Source organism: Crocodylus siamensis, chromosome 4 (assembly GCF_052110815.1).
Source record: "Crocodylus siamensis isolate JL-2025a chromosome 4, ASM5211081v1, whole genome shotgun sequence".
Lineage (NCBI taxonomy): Eukaryota > Metazoa > Chordata > Crocodylia > Crocodylidae > Crocodylus > Crocodylus siamensis.
This window is the reverse complement of record NC_143398.1, coordinates 25,631,567-25,649,815: the sequence shown is the minus strand read 5'-3', so window position 1 is coordinate 25,649,815 and position 18,249 is coordinate 25,631,567. Positions and strand designations below refer to the sequence as shown.

Below are 18,249 nucleotides of genomic sequence, written 5' to 3'. Positions count from 1 at the left end.
CTAACTTAAATATATAAACATCTACCAGCATAACTTTGCAAGTGTCTGGAATGTCTCCTTGAAAGACCACCTGATTTTTTTCAGACATGCTAAAATCAAATGGTGTTTTGTTGCAGGATCTCCTTCATACGGTCTTCAAGAATGGAAAGGTTACAAAGTCTTATTCGTTCGATGAAGTAAGACAAAATGCCAGACTGAATAACAGTGAACTACAAGGGACACCTCATTAAGTTTCATTCCACGTCTATGTGTGGTGTGTAACAAGTATGTACTGCATAGCTAATGGGTTTATTGTACAGATCTGTGTGTTTGTGTTTTACGATACATTGCAGCCAAATTATTTGTTGGTTTATGGACATACTGCCCTATTTTTTTGCCAATCCTTAGAAAAGATGCAATCAGGAAATGGTACTTACATTGTCAAACATTCAGTGCTGAAGTGTGCTTTTTTTTTAGGGCCCTTTGCCAGTAGTGATTCAATCTGGTATTGATCTTTTCACAAATGAGATGGAGCTGAGAAACTTTTTTATATATAACAGAATACCACAAAATGGATTTACATAAAATTCTCATGATTGCTTTATGTTTATATTTAACTTGTATTTTTGTACAAACAAGATTGTGTAAAATATATTTAAAGTTTCAATAATTAAGTCTTTCCAACTTTTCATGATTTTTATGAGCACAGACTTTCAAGAAAATATTTGGGGGGAGGGGGAATCCATTGCCTCTTGTCCATTAATCAGCAAATAAAACATGGCCTTAAATTTGTTGTGACATTGTACCATTTGAAAGTTAAATCAGGACTTGTAGCTTCTTAAGACCCCATAGAACTGCTGACCTCACTGTTTCTTGTAGTTATCTGTATTAATCATTCTCCATTAAGGAAAATTTACTGTTCTTACTAGAAGGTTTAGGTACTACAAACTTAGGCCTTGCCAGCAAGGTAAGGTATATAAAGGGAATGCCAAATTTGAAAGAATTCTCTTCTGCCACTTACCTTGTCAAGTGTAACCCACTTGGCTTATGCACCTCAATATTTTAAGAGTAATGTTTTTAAGAGCTCTCCTCTTCTACTAATAAAATATACAGATAAATGTGGAAGTGGTGTATTTTAAAATAATTACATGTCTGGGTTTATTTTCATAGACTGTAAGTGACACGACGTTAAATACTGGAACTGGGTAGTGCACTCTTTTACTTTTTGTATTTCTTCATTGATTTGCCTTTTTGTCAGACTGGATGGGTATATTGTACAAATGTTTTAACTAGTTTTATTAAAACTGTTTAACAAAAAATTACATGAGCCAAAACTTCTACATGATACCAGACACAACCCTATGTGAGGGTTACGATGCAGAGGGTGACTGATAACTAAAGGTGTGAAAGGTACATTTTGGATGACTGCATTTGGTTGTATTCACTCTCTGCAGAAACTAGGTTACCTACAGGAGAACAAGATTGTCTAATTTTGTATGATGAACTATAGTGAGTGTCCATATGTTTGACAGTATTGCAAGGTAGCTTTTATGAGGAAGAAAAATGGTTGGTTTTACTTATGTTAATGAGTGACTATAAATCACTGATTGTTGTACAGATGTTGCATTTTTTTTTTCTAACACAGTAGCAGATAATGTCACAAGGCAAGATGTCAGAAATAGTCTAAAACCTAACCAAAATCAACAAAATGGTATTGCAAAACACTTGTTTCTGTAAAGGATGCTTGAAAAGCCATACTTTGTTTTTCTCACCAAAAAGGGCCACAGAATACTTGTAACAAGTAACCATGTGTTCCCAGGGGGCTTGTAGTAAGACATTCGTGCCCAGTCTTAATTGTTTTGCTTACTAAAAATGATTTTTCCACTCTTACTGTATGTGATCATACGTTTAAGTGATGCATCTAGAAACACTGGCCTTTCACATCAAGGAACTGCCTTCCTGTTGCTGTTTAAACATGATATTTGTTCTTGGTGAAGAAGGATGTATCAAATCCAGAGATATGATTAATAAGTTAAATAGAGCAGACTATTTCACTCATTCATTTGATATGTATTAGGAATTTTATGATGTATGGTTTAAAGAAATAAAGTAAAATGCTGCTTTCATTCTGTACCAATAAAGATTTTGATAACTATTGACTACCCATAATTGATATTTTTGTATTTTAAGAACTGGGGATAAGCTGTGGAAGCACTGTGTTCTTGTGTACTGCAAGATACATGAGTGATTTGTTTGGTTGTCTAACATAAGTTTATTTGGAAACTCTCACCTAAACTGTGTATGTCACTATCAGAAACTTGTCTTTTTTTTTTTTTTTTTTTTTTAAATGTTAGTATTTTAAAGCCACCTGGTGCTAGTCAATCCTGAACTCATGCCTCCCAAGTGTTTAGTGTTTGGCAGTTAAAATCTAGGCATCAAGGGGTCAATATTGATGTCAAATATAACTTACTGCAGTGCTTGAATCTTACAATATCCTAATTCTTCCATACAGAAGCAAACAGCATGTTTGGGTTTGCTTTAAATAATTAGGTTTTTAGCCATCAATATATTTTAATTATCCTCCATTTCATAATATAGGACCGTATTTGTATTTAAAAATAGGAGTTGGGAGTTTTGTGTTAACACTCTCTAAATAATTTGTTTGTAACCAGTATCTAGCATAAGAAATGGATTTTCTATGCCTATTTTTTCCTGAGATGTGTGGTTATGAAACTGATGCTAAATCTTTTTATAACAAGATTCATCTTGAAAGATCTGAGGAGAAAATAGAAAAATATTTATTGTTCTGTTTTGCCAAAATTCAAAAAAGTTAAATGGTTTTTCTATAGTTTTACATTCCTTCTTAACCTGTTGAGTGGAGAGTAAATACTCTTCACTGAAATCTTATGTTAAAATAATCTAATGTACTTGGCATCAAAGACAAATGTGTAATAAACATGGAAATAAAGTTTTAGTTCTGGTAGTGAAACTTCAATATCCATTTGACTTTATTTTAAAGCGCAGGTGTTGACTTCACATGCTGCAATATACCAGGGTGTAAGTGAGGTGCTACCATAACCCACTCTAGGATAACTGAACCAACCCATGTTTATATATTGAACTTGTATTTCACCACCTTTCTAGGGAAAGAGAAGAGAGTTGCATGCATCACTCATTTGTTAATGGGGCTTGAGCAAATCTTTTATAGCACATCATCCACTGTAGTTGTTTGTATAGGCTGAAATGAAGTACTTCCAGGCAAGCTTGATATATACAGCCACTAGAACACTTGGAGCAAAGACTCATGTTGTCCTTTATTTATATTTTATACCATTCAAAATGATATGAAAATTCTCTTTAACATTTTTAATGCTTCTAAAAAAGCTTTTGTTGGAAGTAAATTTTAACCTAACAATTTCAGCTTTCAAAGGCCAACCCACCCCGCTTTGAAATCCGAGCTCTACTAAGGAACTGAATAGCTAGGTATGCCTATCACTTTGCAATGAGCACTGATTCTGCCCCCTACCCCTGCCCCACTCCATAACTGAAAAAATGCTTTGGAGTCGGATGCCTATAAATGACAAGCCACTGAATGAGTAGGGACAGTGGAGCCAGCCAGCCCTAATCCATAGTGCCTTTTGGCCATAGTGTAATCCAAGACTGACTCTTACCTGGCCTGGAGAAGAATAAACACTAATGTGGTGGTGTAACTGGGCATGAAGTTGCAGCTATCTTGGTAAATGTATGGCATAATTAGCTTAAATGTTCCAGGTATCTGATTCTATCAGAGAATTTTTGTGGGTTAAGTCCTTATCTGAAAAGACACTGGGTGATTTGTATTGACCATCTTGTACATTAGTTTGCAATTATAGTGTGAGGAAAACGCTAAACTGAATAATTTTGTATTCAGTTCTAAGATGACTTCAAATTTTAATATGACTCCCAATAATTAGATTTTAGACATGAAAAATTAAAAGTTTGCTTTAATTTTGTGTCTAGAATCTAATTATAGGGGGGTCAGCCTAAGTTTTGTCACCCACCGCCCTCCAACCACCACCCTGCTGCTATGGCAGGGAAACCAGCAAGGGAATAGGAAAAGCAGAAGTAATGAGGCTGGTGGGAGGGGGAAAAGCAGAGGTGTGGGTAAGAAGGTGGGGTGAGGAGTAAGAGGTAAGGAAAGGAGGCATCTTGCCCCTCATCTGCTCCCTGGTCACTACCACCCCGCCATTTACCTCTTCCTGCTGCGTTCCCTGCTGATCAGGGCTCGAGTGGAGCTGTAGAAGGCATCCTGCTGCACACTGAAGGAAGTGGCTGTGCTTGGGAGCCCATCTCAACACTCTGCAGATTTTTCCTTCCCTGCCCTAGTAAGGAGGGATTATCTTTGACTGGCTATTGCAGATTGAGAGATCATGAGAAATGTTTTGAAGGCTTGTCCTTCATTTGACTTATTCAAGAGAAATTTAAGGCTAATGAGAAGGAGGCTTGGAAACTCTGAGAAACAGCTGGCACAACTTCTCTACTGCAGACTCCCACCTGTGCTTCTGGCAAAAATGATCCTCAAAACTGTGAGTACTTTGGGGAAACATCTGGCCAGTGACCAGCCCAGATGCAAGGAAGAAGAGAATGCCAGAACTGGCCTGGTTGCTTTGTTTTTCAGAAGTACATAGCTGGCTGCCCCTACCAGGGAGCAATAAGGAGACAATGCATGAACATGGGGAAGAAGCTGACTGCAGTTCCATAGCTTTTATAGCAGTGAGGTAAGCATTTCTTGAAAAATCTTCTCTTCCAGTTTCACATCCCCTCACTAAACTAACTTGCATAGTAGACATAGTTATTATTTACAGAGCTGAGATGCTTTCTGCCTCCTCAGGACTACCTAGACAGTAATCCTTGCTAACATTAGTATTGAGGCTCGCTTTCTCTTTAAAGCATTTGTTCCATCATTGTTCATGGGTCCTTATTTATTAATCTAACTTATCAGATTTAACACTTAAGAATCCAGTCACCTAAAATGTACATAAAGACAGACATTTATCTTCTATAAACAGTGCTACCATAACCCAAATCGGTGTCCACAAGTCTCTTGTGTCCTTTGTCGTCTTTTTCAGTCTGCCAGTTCCTTTGGTTCTGTCTATGTTAAGCTTTTGTGTATTGTCATCTCAGTGTAATAATTCATCCACTACTTTCCCCTGGAATGCTGCATAATATGAATTTCATTATCTACTAATCTGCTTTCTCTTCTTTTAAATTGTCCAGCTGCATGCATTTGGTACAGACTCCTTTATACAGTGACTCCTTTTTATACTCCTTTAATACAGTGTTCTGGTTACTATAAATGACTCAGTTTCTTTGTGAGGTTACCTGTCATCAGGATGTGGTGACCTCCACCCTGCTGGAACTGTCATACGTTTTTTTCACTTTTTTCCAGTGAAGTCTTTTACGTCCAGCCCTTCTACCTAGAGCCTGGAGGCGGGCTTATGAAAGAGGACACCTTTTACAAAGAGGGTGGCATCTCTGCAGCAAGGCTTTGCATCTGGGAAGCATAGCGAAGAGTTCTAAGTGACAGCAGTGACCAGAAACTAAAATCCTTTTTAAGGAAGTAACAAAGCTGGAGATGTCACATGATTCAAATTTACTGTAATTATAGGGAAGTTTGACTAATCATGATGTTTTTTCTCTTGCCGTCAGTGCAATTAACCTCTTTCTTAGTGGCCTTTTAGCATGAGAGTGCAACGCTGAACGTTGTCTCTTCTCTTTACTTCATAGGAAATGAAGAGGAGCATTTATCTGTGGCAGAGCAGAGCACGCTTGAAAAATGTGTTTCTTGCTGGTTTTTGTAGCAATGTGATCCAGAGCAGCTGAAAATAATCAGCAAGAGTTCTCTGAAGTGGTGTGGTTGGTTTGTTTTCATCTGTTGTATTGCTCTTTAGTCTCTGTATTCAACAGCTACACTGAAATATTTCTGTGCAGTTGTAGAAATCTGTTTCCCACAGAAAAGAGGTTGGATACTGAATTCTATTTGTCAGGAGGGAAATATGGGTGTCCAATCTCTTATCACCTGGGAAGGCAGCATCTCAGTTCCTTTGGAACCTTCTTTTCCTTTCTAACAAAGGGGTAAGAAGGATATGGGCACTTTTCCTGGTCTGTCTGTGGGTCAAATTTGGAAAGGTATGAGTTGATGTAACTTGCACCTGCCAGCTCCTGCTGCATCTTAGGCCCACAAAGGCAGTGTCTGTAGTATGAGAGCTGCTATGACATCAACACTAAGGCAGCCAGGCTGCTTGGTGTGGACACATCTCTGCCAGCAGAATGAAATCTATGAAAGATTCTTAGACATTATGACTGGAAGGGACCTCACAAGATCATCAGGTCCAGCCCCCTGCCCAAAGGGCAGGCAGTCAGCGGGGGTCAAAAGATCCCAGCAAGATAGGCATCCAAGTGTTTCTTAAACATCCAGAGTAGGTGCCTGCACCACCTAAACAGGGAGTCTATTCCAGGCCCTGGGAACTCAGACAGTAAAGAAGTTTTTCCTTATGTTCAGCCTAAAATGGTTTTCCAAGATTTTGTGACCATGGAGTCTTCCCATGGAGCGCCCTGGTGAACAGATGCTCTGTCCTCCATAATTGACCAGCTCCTGTGAACAGCAGAGCTTTGCCCTATAACCCCACTAGAGGTTTTGCTGGCATAGCTATGTCAGTGACAGTCTGTGATTTTTGTCACATCTTTAACTTAGAATGATCATGGTTCTCAATCTTGTTAGGCTCTAGGCATCCCTCAGAAAATGCCAGCCCTTATCTTTTACTTGGTTTTTGATTTTGGAAAAAATAATAGCAATTTTTCTGTGGCACAGGACTCCGAAAGATCACAACAGGTCAGAATCTTTATGACGCTATGAATTCCTATTTGAAATTTCTGGGTTTATCTGGTGTATCGTACAAACATCTTCACACCTAACAGTGCTAATATTGCACCACACCATTAAAAGGATCCCATGGCTTCCCTAGTTGCAGCACCCTGATTGAGAATCACTGGTTTAGACGTAATGTAGGTAAGGTCTATGACTTTCTCCAGATTACTAGACTTCCTTGCACTGATTTTTCTTGCACCCACTAACTAATATATAACATTATTTGCGCTCTACACATTAATGGTTTGGGTCCATTAAATCTGAAGGTCTGATTCTCATTTACTCTGTTCCTGGGCTCTCAGTAGAAATTGGTTGGTATTTTAACTATTTAAGCACTATCACTAAGCATCTTGATCTGTTTTTCAGATGATTCTACTGCAGGTGATCATTTATCTCTTTTTTTTGCAGTCCTATTTCTTCATAGGGTATAGAGTCAAACTGCAACTCTGCAGAGGTTTAAAGAGTAAAAACAAGTTTAAGTAGCTGTAACCCAGGAAGTATGACTGGGCTGGGGAGAAGTTCTATACTATCAGGAGAGATTTGCTGCTCTCCCATAACCCTGGCATTTACCTTCTGTTTGGGGAGGGTGTCAAGGAAAAAGAAAATACTTCTAAAAAATATTTTTAAACATGCTATGTTTACAGTCTTTCTAGCACATACAGTTTACCTGGAAAGCTCAACCTTCTCAGTCTTGCACATCTAAAACTTTTCTTTTACTTCCATAGTTAAAAACCATCTCAGTCTTGCACACAACTGAACAAGCACCTTCTTAAGTAACTGGATTTGGACCTAATCCTGCAAGTTTTATGCAGGCACAAAACCTTTAGGCAGAAGAAGAGCTTGTGAGTAAATGCCACTAAACCACTGCAGGACTAAGCCCCTTCTTTCTCCCCCCCACTCCCCAAGAGAAAATATTCATGCAGCATAGTGGCTGCTATGTTACAGACCCTATTCTTAATGAGCGTTGTCTTCAGTGCATCTTATCTGAACCAAGTATGACACCAACTCTGTTCCTACAGAATTTCAGTGGTGACCGATGTGGCTAAAGAAAACATGCTGTGTACGCTCAAATCCTGACCCATTCTGCACAGTAAGTATTTTAATTATTGAAGATTCTGGAATGGATGTCAGTAGCTTTCCTTTGTTGCAATAGGGCCCTGCCCAAGGGCATGTTAGCACAAAGCCCTGTGGGATGTCAACAGAGATGAGCTGTCCAGGGAGCACAAAGGGTGAGTATACTGGTTCTAATTCCTCCTGTGCATGTACTCATAATGCTAAGCATTATGTTGAGAGAGAAACATTGTCGAAGAAAAGCTGGCATAGACTTTGCAATGAAGAGAAGTTTATCAAGCTGTGGATTGGTGGAGGGTTGTCTTCTGTTCTGGAATGTGTGTGTAGTGCTCTCTTCCACCTGACACTTTTTTTGCCATTAGTCTCTCAAAACATACTTGTGTCTTTTGACACTCCCCTGCCAGGCTACTAAATATGATTTGTCCTTACAAAGAATTTGGAATTTGGAACTCATGATATACAAGATGATGTAGATGATTCTACTTTGCGATGCTTCATATGATACAGGCCAATAGAGACCATTAGATCATTAGACTGACCTCCTGTGTATCCCAAGCTGTTAAATTTCACCCAGATATTGGTGTGTACCAATGTATTGAGCTCAACTCAGGAACTAAGCATCTTGATTATTGTTATTATTATGGTCAAACTGTTGCTTTTCAGTTGTCAAGTGACTAAACTGTTGTGTACTGCAGGAAGAGAACAGAAAAGAATGAGGTAGTCTATTTAAACAATTACATTTTATTTCAAGGCAGAGTCTATCCAACTTGAACTTCTATCTTGCTATGCCTTCTGAGCCTCCCTATTCCTGTGATGACTTGGAAAATGTCTGTGCAACTTACAGCTTCTGCTCTATGATTATGAACTATCTGTGCATGTCAGTGTTCAGGTGTAGGTGGTCTTGCCTAATGGTTAGGCCATGAGGAAAGGCTGGGACCAGAGACTGAGTCAGGGTTTGGGATCTAAATTACCTGGACTAGATGGAGATCTATGGGCAGGGTCTGGGAATCCGATGCTGAGTTACCCGAGTACAAGGGACAATCCACAAGCTGAAGTCCAGGAATAGAGCCGCTCTGGTGTTGGGACCCAGAAGGCTTGCCAAAGCAAACAAGTCAGAACTGTTAGCTGGCCTGGAGTCTGCTGCTACAGCTGGGACTAAATGAGTAGGTGGTGCTCCAGTAGCCAATCGGGAAACCAGCCAGTTAATTAACTGAGGCCAGGCCTGGAGTAGGGTGTCCAGTTCTGGGCTCCCAGCTACAGAAAAGATGTGGATAAATTGGAGCGAGTCCAGCAGAAGGCAACAAAAATGATTAGAAGGCAGGGGCGTGTGACTTCTGAGAAGAAGCTGTGGGAACTGGGCTTATTTAGTTTGGAGAAGAGAAGACTGAGAAGGGATTTTAATAGCAGCCTTCAACTACCTGAAGGTGGTTCCAAAGAGGATGGAGCTGGACTGTTCAGTGGTGGTGGATTACTGAACAAGGAGCAATGGTCTCAAGTTGCAGCAAGGAAAGCTAGATATCAGGAAAAACTTTCTTTCAGGAAAGATAGTAAAGCACTGGAGCAGGTTACCCAGAGAGGTGGTGGAATCTCTATCCTTGCAGGTTTTTAAGACCCAGCTAGACAAAGTATTGACTAAGGTAATATAGTTGGTAGTCCTGCTTTAAGCAGTGGGTTGGACTAAATCAGGGTTTCCCAACAAGTGTGCTGTGGGACAAAAGTGTTGTCAGAAATGAACAGGTGCGCACGGAATTTTGCCATGACAATGAGCTACACTAGGTATGAGGGTGGGGAATGCCTTAACCGGCGTGCCGTGGAAAATTGTTATTAATGTAAGTGTGCCTTGGGCTGGAAAAGATTGGAAAACGCAGGATTAGATGACCTCCTGAAGTCCCTTCCACCCTAATTTTCTATGATTCTTTATGATTCTACCATGCTTTGGGCCATCCTTTTCACCCTTTTTAAAAAATCTTGGAACTATGTTTTCTCTGAAATTTCTCCAGTTTTTCAAGATTTGTCAATAACTAGCAGTAGTTAATTAGTTCCTCCTCAGCTAGTTCTTCTGCAACTCTGAGATAAGCAGGGATCCTGGTTTTCTCTGTTTTAAAAATAGCGAATTCTCCAATTAAAACCCCCCTAATCCATGATTAAAATGAAACACCACTATATATAGGTAGCAATTGAACACCAATGTTTTGTTGATATATTTACAACTTTAAAGCAATTTGGAAGCCTACCAGTGCCTCAATCACTATAATATATTATAAATACCTATAAATTTTGGTATTTGATTTTGGGTTTTTTATCATGGAAAATCAGAGCTCCCCTGCCCCCTTGGCTCACCAGGACACAGGTCCAGGTCCCTCACTCCCACCCCTCAGCCATGCTGGAGAAGGCCCCCAGATGCCAGGGTCCCGGGTCTGCAGCCTCCCGTTCAACATTTCTATCTATCTTTATATTTGCATCTAGCAATGTACCTATTTGCAACATAAGATATATTTTTCTTCCCGGGATGTTTTTAAAAATTGGCTCAGGTTTTTAACTCATTGCCCATTGGCACCTTTAGCTTTCATTATCAATCACCTGTGTATTTCACTTTCAATTTTTATTCATTGCTATTTACTTCCATTTTCTTCATCCTTTATTTGTTCTTCCTTTCAGTACAAGTTTTATTACCACTTCCACATCTTTTAATCTGGGATGCTTCTTGCTCAGTGTAAGTTTGTTTGTGGGGGGGTATCTGTGTCTGTGTGGAGTTGTCTTTTGGGACATTCAGTGGGATTTCTTGAACAATTTCTATTCGTTACTAATGCTTTTCATTAATTGTTCCAATCAGCCATGCCAACAATTGCTTTAAGATTTGGAACTTAAAAAATTCCAGATATGTACTATTATCTCTTAATAATATTTGTTTAACCTCTAATTATATCAGTTAAATGATTGATGGATAACAGTAGCTGGGACACAGCTCCTGCTGGGAGGCCTTTCACTGGGGGAGGAGGCAACCTCAGCCAAACACTACAGCTCACCTGAAGCCCTGGCTGGGAGGGAGGGAGCACCTGTGAACAAGCAGCTAATTGCTTAATTGATGAATCATTAGGTTGCTTGCTGTTTTTCCTCATAGGCTATAGGTACTAGTCCATCCTCACCCACCTGCCCTCCCTCCCTTCCTCCTTGCTTCTTCCCTCTCCTGCCTACCCTGCTGCCTTCTGATCCCTGCTGGGGCACCACATGTCCCTCCCTTCCATGCCAGACTGAGCCTCGCTGGAGCTAAGGAATAACCAGTAAGCTAACCACTTGTCAATGCACTGATCAGTTAAATGATTGATTAATCATTTAACCTTTCACATCCCTAATATGTATGTTACTGATTAGTACCATACTCTGCTGTTTGGGTAAAGTACATTTAACCAGATCATTATAAGATGTACCTAGCAACTGCAGTTTTTACGTCAATGATTAGCTCTTCTTTCTCTGTCAGAATTAAGTCTAGTACTGGCATTGGGCTTTCTATATGAAGACATTTTAATCTTTTTTTGGAAGCCTGAGAAAATTGTTACCAGTCACTGGAGCTGTCTGGCAAATGTCTCCTAGATTTGAAGCCATTCAGTGTAACTACTTTTCTTGAGACAGATACTCAAAGAGCAGTTCATCTTGTTCTTTAGTGAAATGTGGTGGTCTGTTAAAGATGCCCACCCATTACTCTGTTGTCTTAGTTCTGCTATTTAGAACTTTAGTTCTTTAGCAAGCAATGTCCTGTGAGTCTGAATGGTCTGTGACTATAACAGGTAATAGTCTTGGATGTAAAGTACCACCCATATCTCACCTCACACTCTCCTGATGGGGGAGGTTGTAACAAACGCACTGTACTAAATAGTTTATAAGATCTGTCTCACCAGCTTTCAGTATTATCAGACTAATTGTATTTTCTCTTGTTTATGAGTATCTTCCACACCTCCTATTTATTACCAAGGCTATTACCACTGGTATATAAACAACAATATTGCTTTTAAGTCTCTCTAACTGGTAAGTAGGATCAACCTTGAGGTTGTCCTGAAGCCCATGTCAACCATAATTTGGAGTGTAAAACCCTAAAGTAAACCCTGGCAGCTGTCCAAGGTATCTGCGTATGAAATCCATGCTGCTGCTGCTGGCCTTGCATCCTCTCCCCTTTCTGCAGTATGTTTGCACTTACTCAAGCAAGCAGCCTTCAAGCACCAGAAATTTGCCAGCAGCAATCCTGTAATGCTCTTCGTAATTCCAGCCCTTCTACACCCTTCTGCCCCTCTTTACTGCCCCAAGTAAAAACAAGCCCTGAAGTGACCAGAAGCTCTTTGCATGCGGCAGTGAAAATAAGAAAGCAGAGAAGTGAAAAATGCAGGCATTGCATGGAAATTACTGGGGCTGTGGACAGCCACTGACCAGTGAACGTAATGGTGCTAGGCTACTGGGCCTGTGAAGCAAGCAGTGATGGTGGCACCAGATGCAAATCTGACAGGGGCTACAGAACTTTTGGATGGGAAAGACCCCAGTCATGGAGTTACATGCCAAACTCCCCCTTTGAGGATATATTAGAAAGACAGCTGCTTTGCCAGTCAATACAGGTATCATTTGTGCTTTGGAAACCTGCAGCTCTGAATTGCAATTTGGCAGCTGGCAGTCAATTTCATGGTACAAAATCTCCTGTGTGGGGACAGGGATCCAATGGCTTCCTAACGTGTAGTGTGACAACAGTTGAGATGCATATCCAGGTTCTACTTCCCCACAGGCCTCCATCCATACACATTGCTTCTTCATATAAGCAGAAAGGGGTGCATTTCTCCAATTATGAAAGCAAAGTGGATCACAGAGGATGTTTCTCAGGCATTAGCACAGGTGTTCAGGGCAGGTGAGTAAGGCTTATTCTCTTCGAAATCTAGGACTTCTGGAGAAGCTGCAAGCAGCAATGCTTTTCTTACACCAGCGTGTTGGTAGGGTTGAAATATCAACTGATAGTCGCAGGAACTTGGGGTGCTTTTGCTTCCATGACTCATGAAGCCTGAAACTGGGCATCTGGCCAGCAGCAAAGAAAGATTCAACTAACATGTGACCAGGTGCAAGGTGAATGTTTACTGTGCTTTTGATGGATTGAAAGGACATTGGAGGTGCATGGTAATGACTCAGTTGGATCTCAGAGTCGAGTATTCCTATTGGTATTGCTGTTTGTTACCTTTCACATAATATTTGCAAAGCAGACAATGTTACGGTCAGGTTAGAAGGAGAACCAAGAAGACTGTCTGCTGACTTTTGATTGAGTAGCTAGACCCAAAGTGTCACTGAGCATTTTGCTTTGCAGTATCTGCATGTCCTATGGGAGGAGCTGCATGTCATGGTGGATTTCTTCATGTACCTTTTAGTCCTTATGGCTTTCCTGCAGCTTGTGCCCTCCTCTTTGGAGCTCTTGAAGATCATAAAACATCTCTTCCCTTGTTAGTGTCTTTTCTCTCAAGTCATTCAGGTATTTGGAAGAGGTGCCTCCTGAGGATAACCCAGACAGAACAGATGAGGCTAAGATAAATGGACATTGATAGATTTAAAGGCTTATCAGACAGGAAAAGATAATTTGGGAACATTTTCAATATCTTTCTCATAAAAAGAGCTGTAAGTAATATGAAGGGGGTCAAAATTACTTCAGGGCTGCATGTTTAGACTAGTTCAGCAGGTCCCAGTGCAGTGAGTATATGGGCAACTCTTCCAGTGGTATGGAAGATGTCCTACTGCAGTCAGAGAAATGAAGGAGCCCATCCTAGAAATGTGTGGGCAGAGTTTAACAATCACCTACAGAACTGTAGTGAGAATGTATTGGAGGGCAAGGGTGCTGAGAAGAAGGATGGCTTCTGTCACTTAGTTCTGCAAACTAATTCAAAGCCAAGCACCTGAACAAGCAAAAAAAATCTCTAATTCTTCCCACCACTGAATCCAAGCACAGCAGATAAGATACTTATTTTATTTAATATCAATATCAAATTTTAGCCATTTTTAAATGAAATCTTCATGTTTTCCAAAGCAGAAAGCAACTCTGATCACCTGAGACACTGCTGCTGCCTTCATTTCAAGATAACTTGCATCATCACAGATCCTCACAGGAGGCGAGAGGCTCCATACCAGCTTTGAACTGCCTGCCCAGAGGAGTTTTCCATCTATTGACTCCTCTGTCAAATCCTATGAAATATGAACTTTCATTTCTACTCGAACTTTTACAATCTTTTCTCCAATGCTTGATGAAGGGTGTTTGTACCTGAAAGCTTGCAATTAAAGAACTTTTTTTGCAAAAATCTTGTTGGTCTAATAAAAGATATCATCTCTGCTATGAGTCCTGATTTCTGTTTCCTCTAGACCAGTACAGCTATAACCTAGATACAAGATACTTACTTATATTGCACTCAGACAAGAGAAGCAAGGAACAACTATCTTATATTCATTATGTTTATGCACTTTCTTTATACTTCTTTATTTGTGGAATTGAGGCCTCGGTTACTCAATCGCTTGAAAGGATTTCTATGCATCTTTGTTTGTCTGTTTTAGTTGTGCAAGTTTTGATTTTAAATGGTCAGGTACCAATTTTAATGTCTACCTTTTATTTTATTTTTTTAATTTATTGATTTATTTTGCTAGACATTTTCTTAGCCTGCTCTGACAAAAAAATGTGCATTTGGGGAAAGTTATGGATGTTAAGAATATTGTGTTCTCTCTCTCTCTCTCTCTCTCTCTCTCTCTCTCTCTCTCTCTCTCTCTCTCTCTCTCTCTCTCTCTCTCTCTCTCTCTCTCTCTCTCTCTCTCTCTCCTTTTTTATTTTTATTTTGTTCTGACTGCTAGTGCATGTTGTTAAAATAAGCCAGATTCTTAAACAGGCAGTTCCTCTGATTCCTGCCTATGCACATTCAATTGCCATTTTAAGAGGGAGCGGGGGAACAAGGGAGACCATTTCAGGACTGTTCAGCAAACTGTGTAAGGAAAAAAAGCATATAATAATATGGTAATACACATAACCAAAATCCCTTTCTCTTCCTTCAGTTCCACCTCTGGGCTCTTCTGGGTTGTATTTAGTTGTTTTTCTGAGAACTGTCTGCATTCTCCATCCTACACTTCTCCTTTCGACCAGCTTATGGTTGCTGGCTCCTGTGGATTTTTTCCATCTAGGCATACCTCAGCAGCCATCTCTTAAAGAAGGGCAACATCAGTGAGGAGATCCAATATAGCAGGGGTTCCTAAAGTTTTTATGCCATGGCCCAGTAAACCACACAGCTCAGAAATGGCCATGGCCTAGCAAACTGGTTTTTGATGGACTTATTGTCTTTGAATGTACTGCCATTTTCAGATCTAAGCAGGGTGAGCCTGCAAGAATTTGATCTGTATGTACATTCTTGATTGCACTGAAGAAGCTCTGCTGCATGTCATGATTGTTGGATTTCTTTCGCCTTCCCATCATTTGTTTTTTTGATTTCTCTAATCTTCCTCTGGACTTTACCTTTAAGCCATCAAAAAGTTCCCCACTTCTGACTAGATCGTTTTGCCAACCACAGAAAGCTTTTCTTTTCTGCTTTGAAAAGGGCTTTGATCTCAGCATTTTTTTTCATCAAACCAGCCCTGATGGCATTGGGTGATTTTAAAGCCAATTGATTCTGTGCAAGCCTTTTGGATGGTTTCTTTTAGAGCTTGCCAATCCTCCTGAAAATAAGTGTTATTATTTTCAATCCTAGGATTGGCAAATTTTTAACTGAGATGCTTGGAGAACCTTGCAGTATCTAGGGGCCTGAAGGCATTTGTTGTACTGTCTTTGGACTGATTTGGATTGCTTTCAAGGCTTCAGTACAACCCACATGGACATGATGGTTCTCACTAAATGATGATCGATCCAGCAGTCATCAGCTTCTCTCATGATGTGTGATATGGACATCTTTTAGAACACATGCTCTTGTGATGATGTAGTTGAGGAGATGCCACTGTTTCGAGTGAGGGTGTTCCCATTTTGTTTTGTACCTGTCACGTTGTCTGAAACTAAGGTTAGTAATGACAAGGTCACACTCTGCACATTTACAGAGTAAAAGGATGCTGGTAGAATTGGCCCTGCCCACTTCTTCCTTCCAAATAGTGCCCCTCCACATATTTAAAGTCCTGGCCAACTCTTGCATTGAAGTCTTCAAGGAGGATGATCTTGTCCTCTTTCAGGATGATGATCAAGATTTCATCAAGGTCAGCATATAACTGTTCTTTCTATTTGTAGCAGGGCACTAGGGTGCCTGCTACTGGCATGGGTAATCGGGCTTGGCTGCCAATCAGCAGAGCAGCACAGCTGAAGGTTTCTTAAGCAACAGATTGGGTCAGCTGACCGAAAGGGGGCAGGGCCTGGTCTTTATAAACAGCCAGGCCGAGGCCAGAGTCAGTTCCCCTCTGACAGGCTGAGAAGCAGGAGCTCTGCTGCAGAGCAGAGCAAGGCAGAGCTGCCTGAGTGAGCGTCCGTGGGTTGATGGGATGGAGAGGCCTCTATCATGGAGGCGCCCAGGGGGCGTGGAATGTTATAGCCGGTAGGCTCATTTTGTGTTACAGCTGGTGGGCTCAGGGCTTTGTTTGTTGTTGTGATGTTTGTGTAAAACCGGAGGGCCAGGTGAGGCTGTAGGGGAAGGAGGAGGCCTCAGGGGAGCTCCCCAGCAGAATGGGGGGATTCCTGGCGGTGCAGAGGGTGCTGCTTTTCGGGGTGCCCAGGGAGGGCACAGCGATTTGGTGCCAGAGCTGGCACTGTGGATGAGGCACAGTGTTTTGGGGTGTTGTGACCCCAGCCCTGTGAGGGCGGTATTTGGTAAAACCCAGTGGGGCGAAAGACCCAGAAGAAGAGTCAGGGGGCCAGGCACAGCCAGAGGCCACCTGAGCCCCGAGCGTGAGGCATAGGCCCCAGAGTGGGCGAGAGCACGAAAAGGCGTGGGGAGTGCGAGAAGCGCGAGGCATAGGCCCCAGTGAAGGCAGGGGAGCGAGAGCGCGGAAGGTGTGGAGAGCGCAAGGCATAGGCCCCAGACGGGGCAAGAGCGCGAAAGGCGCGAGTGAGGCCCCAGTGAGGGCAGGGGAGCACGAGAAGCGCAAGGCAGGCCATAGAGCAGCTGGGAATAGGGAGCCCAGGTAGGGCAGACTAGGTTCAAAAGCCCCAGAAGGGCGGGCGCGCGGTTGGAAGCCCGGGGATGGGCGGGCGTGCGGTTGGAAGCCCAGAGGGGGCACGTATATTGGGGAGGCCCCGGAGAGGGGGTGCATATCAGAGAGGCCCAGGAAAGGGCAAGCATAAGATTAGAGCATCCAGTGAGGACGAGGATATGGGAGAAGCCCCAGACAAGGGCGAGTCGATTGGGAAGCCCTTGAAAGGGGCGAGGGCAAATCTAAAGAGCCTGGAAGCGCATAGCGTGCAAGCAAGAGCCTGGAGAGGGCAGAGTGCACAGCTAAAGGCCTGGAGAGGGCGCGCATATCAGAAATCAGAGAGGCCCCGGAGAGAGCACGCATATCGGAGAGGCCCCTGAGAGGGTGCATACACAGAGACATGAGAACGTCCGGAACACCGGCGAAGCTTGGGCATGGTATTGGGGGTGGAAGGAGCCACGTGACACCCTAGTGTGGGTGCACCAAGAGAGATCCGTATAGGGCAGGAGCACCGGGTCAGAGAAGCCCAGGAAAGGCAGCCTCCCATTAATATTACATAAACAGCAAAGACGTGGCAGGCGAGACGAGGGTGCTGGAAGGGCAACTTGGCACGGTAGGGGTGCAGGAGAGATCACGGCCACTCCTGGGCCCTGCCCCATGACACTGTTCTTCCTCTGCATTGAGTGTTTGGGTGTACATATTGATGTTGGTAGCAAACAAATTGTTCGTCAGTTGGAGGCAGAAAGCCCATGAGGCACTCATTTAGGCTAACAGAATTCAGTCATTCAGCTGACAATCTGGTTCTTAATGGTGAAACCAACACTATATTCACCTGTCACTTGCAGGTTTCCCTTTCCAGAAGAACATATAACCCCTGTCCACCCCCCCTCCCCACTTGGCCTTTGTCTGCATGTCTGGTCTCTGATGGTAGTGGTATCAATATTGATATCATGAGTTCTCAGGTGACAATAGCTGTTCTGAATTCAGATGTCGCTGTCTGGGTCATCTAGTAGGGTTTGTACATTCCAGGATACAAAAGACATTTCTGTGTTTTGACCACAATTAGAGTGATTCTCCCAGAAGCAGCTGTCCAGTCAGGTAAGGTAAAATGGGGATAGCCTATGTTGGGGGGCACC

At 42.0% G+C, this 18,249-nt stretch overlaps 1 protein-coding gene across 1 annotated transcript in view; it reads left to right on the top strand.

The window, feature by feature from the left end:
* NAMPT (nicotinamide phosphoribosyltransferase) overlaps positions 1–2,968 on the top strand; it is a 43,308-nt gene extending 40,340 nt beyond the window's left edge. The window contains exon 11 of the mRNA XM_090042022.1: positions 117–2,968. Within this exon, the coding sequence (XP_089898148.1) occupies positions 117–230 (114 nt within the window). The 3' untranslated portion in view covers positions 231–2,968. The remainder of the gene's footprint in view (positions 1–116) is intronic.
* The last annotated feature ends 15,281 nt before the right edge of the window (positions 2,969–18,249 follow it).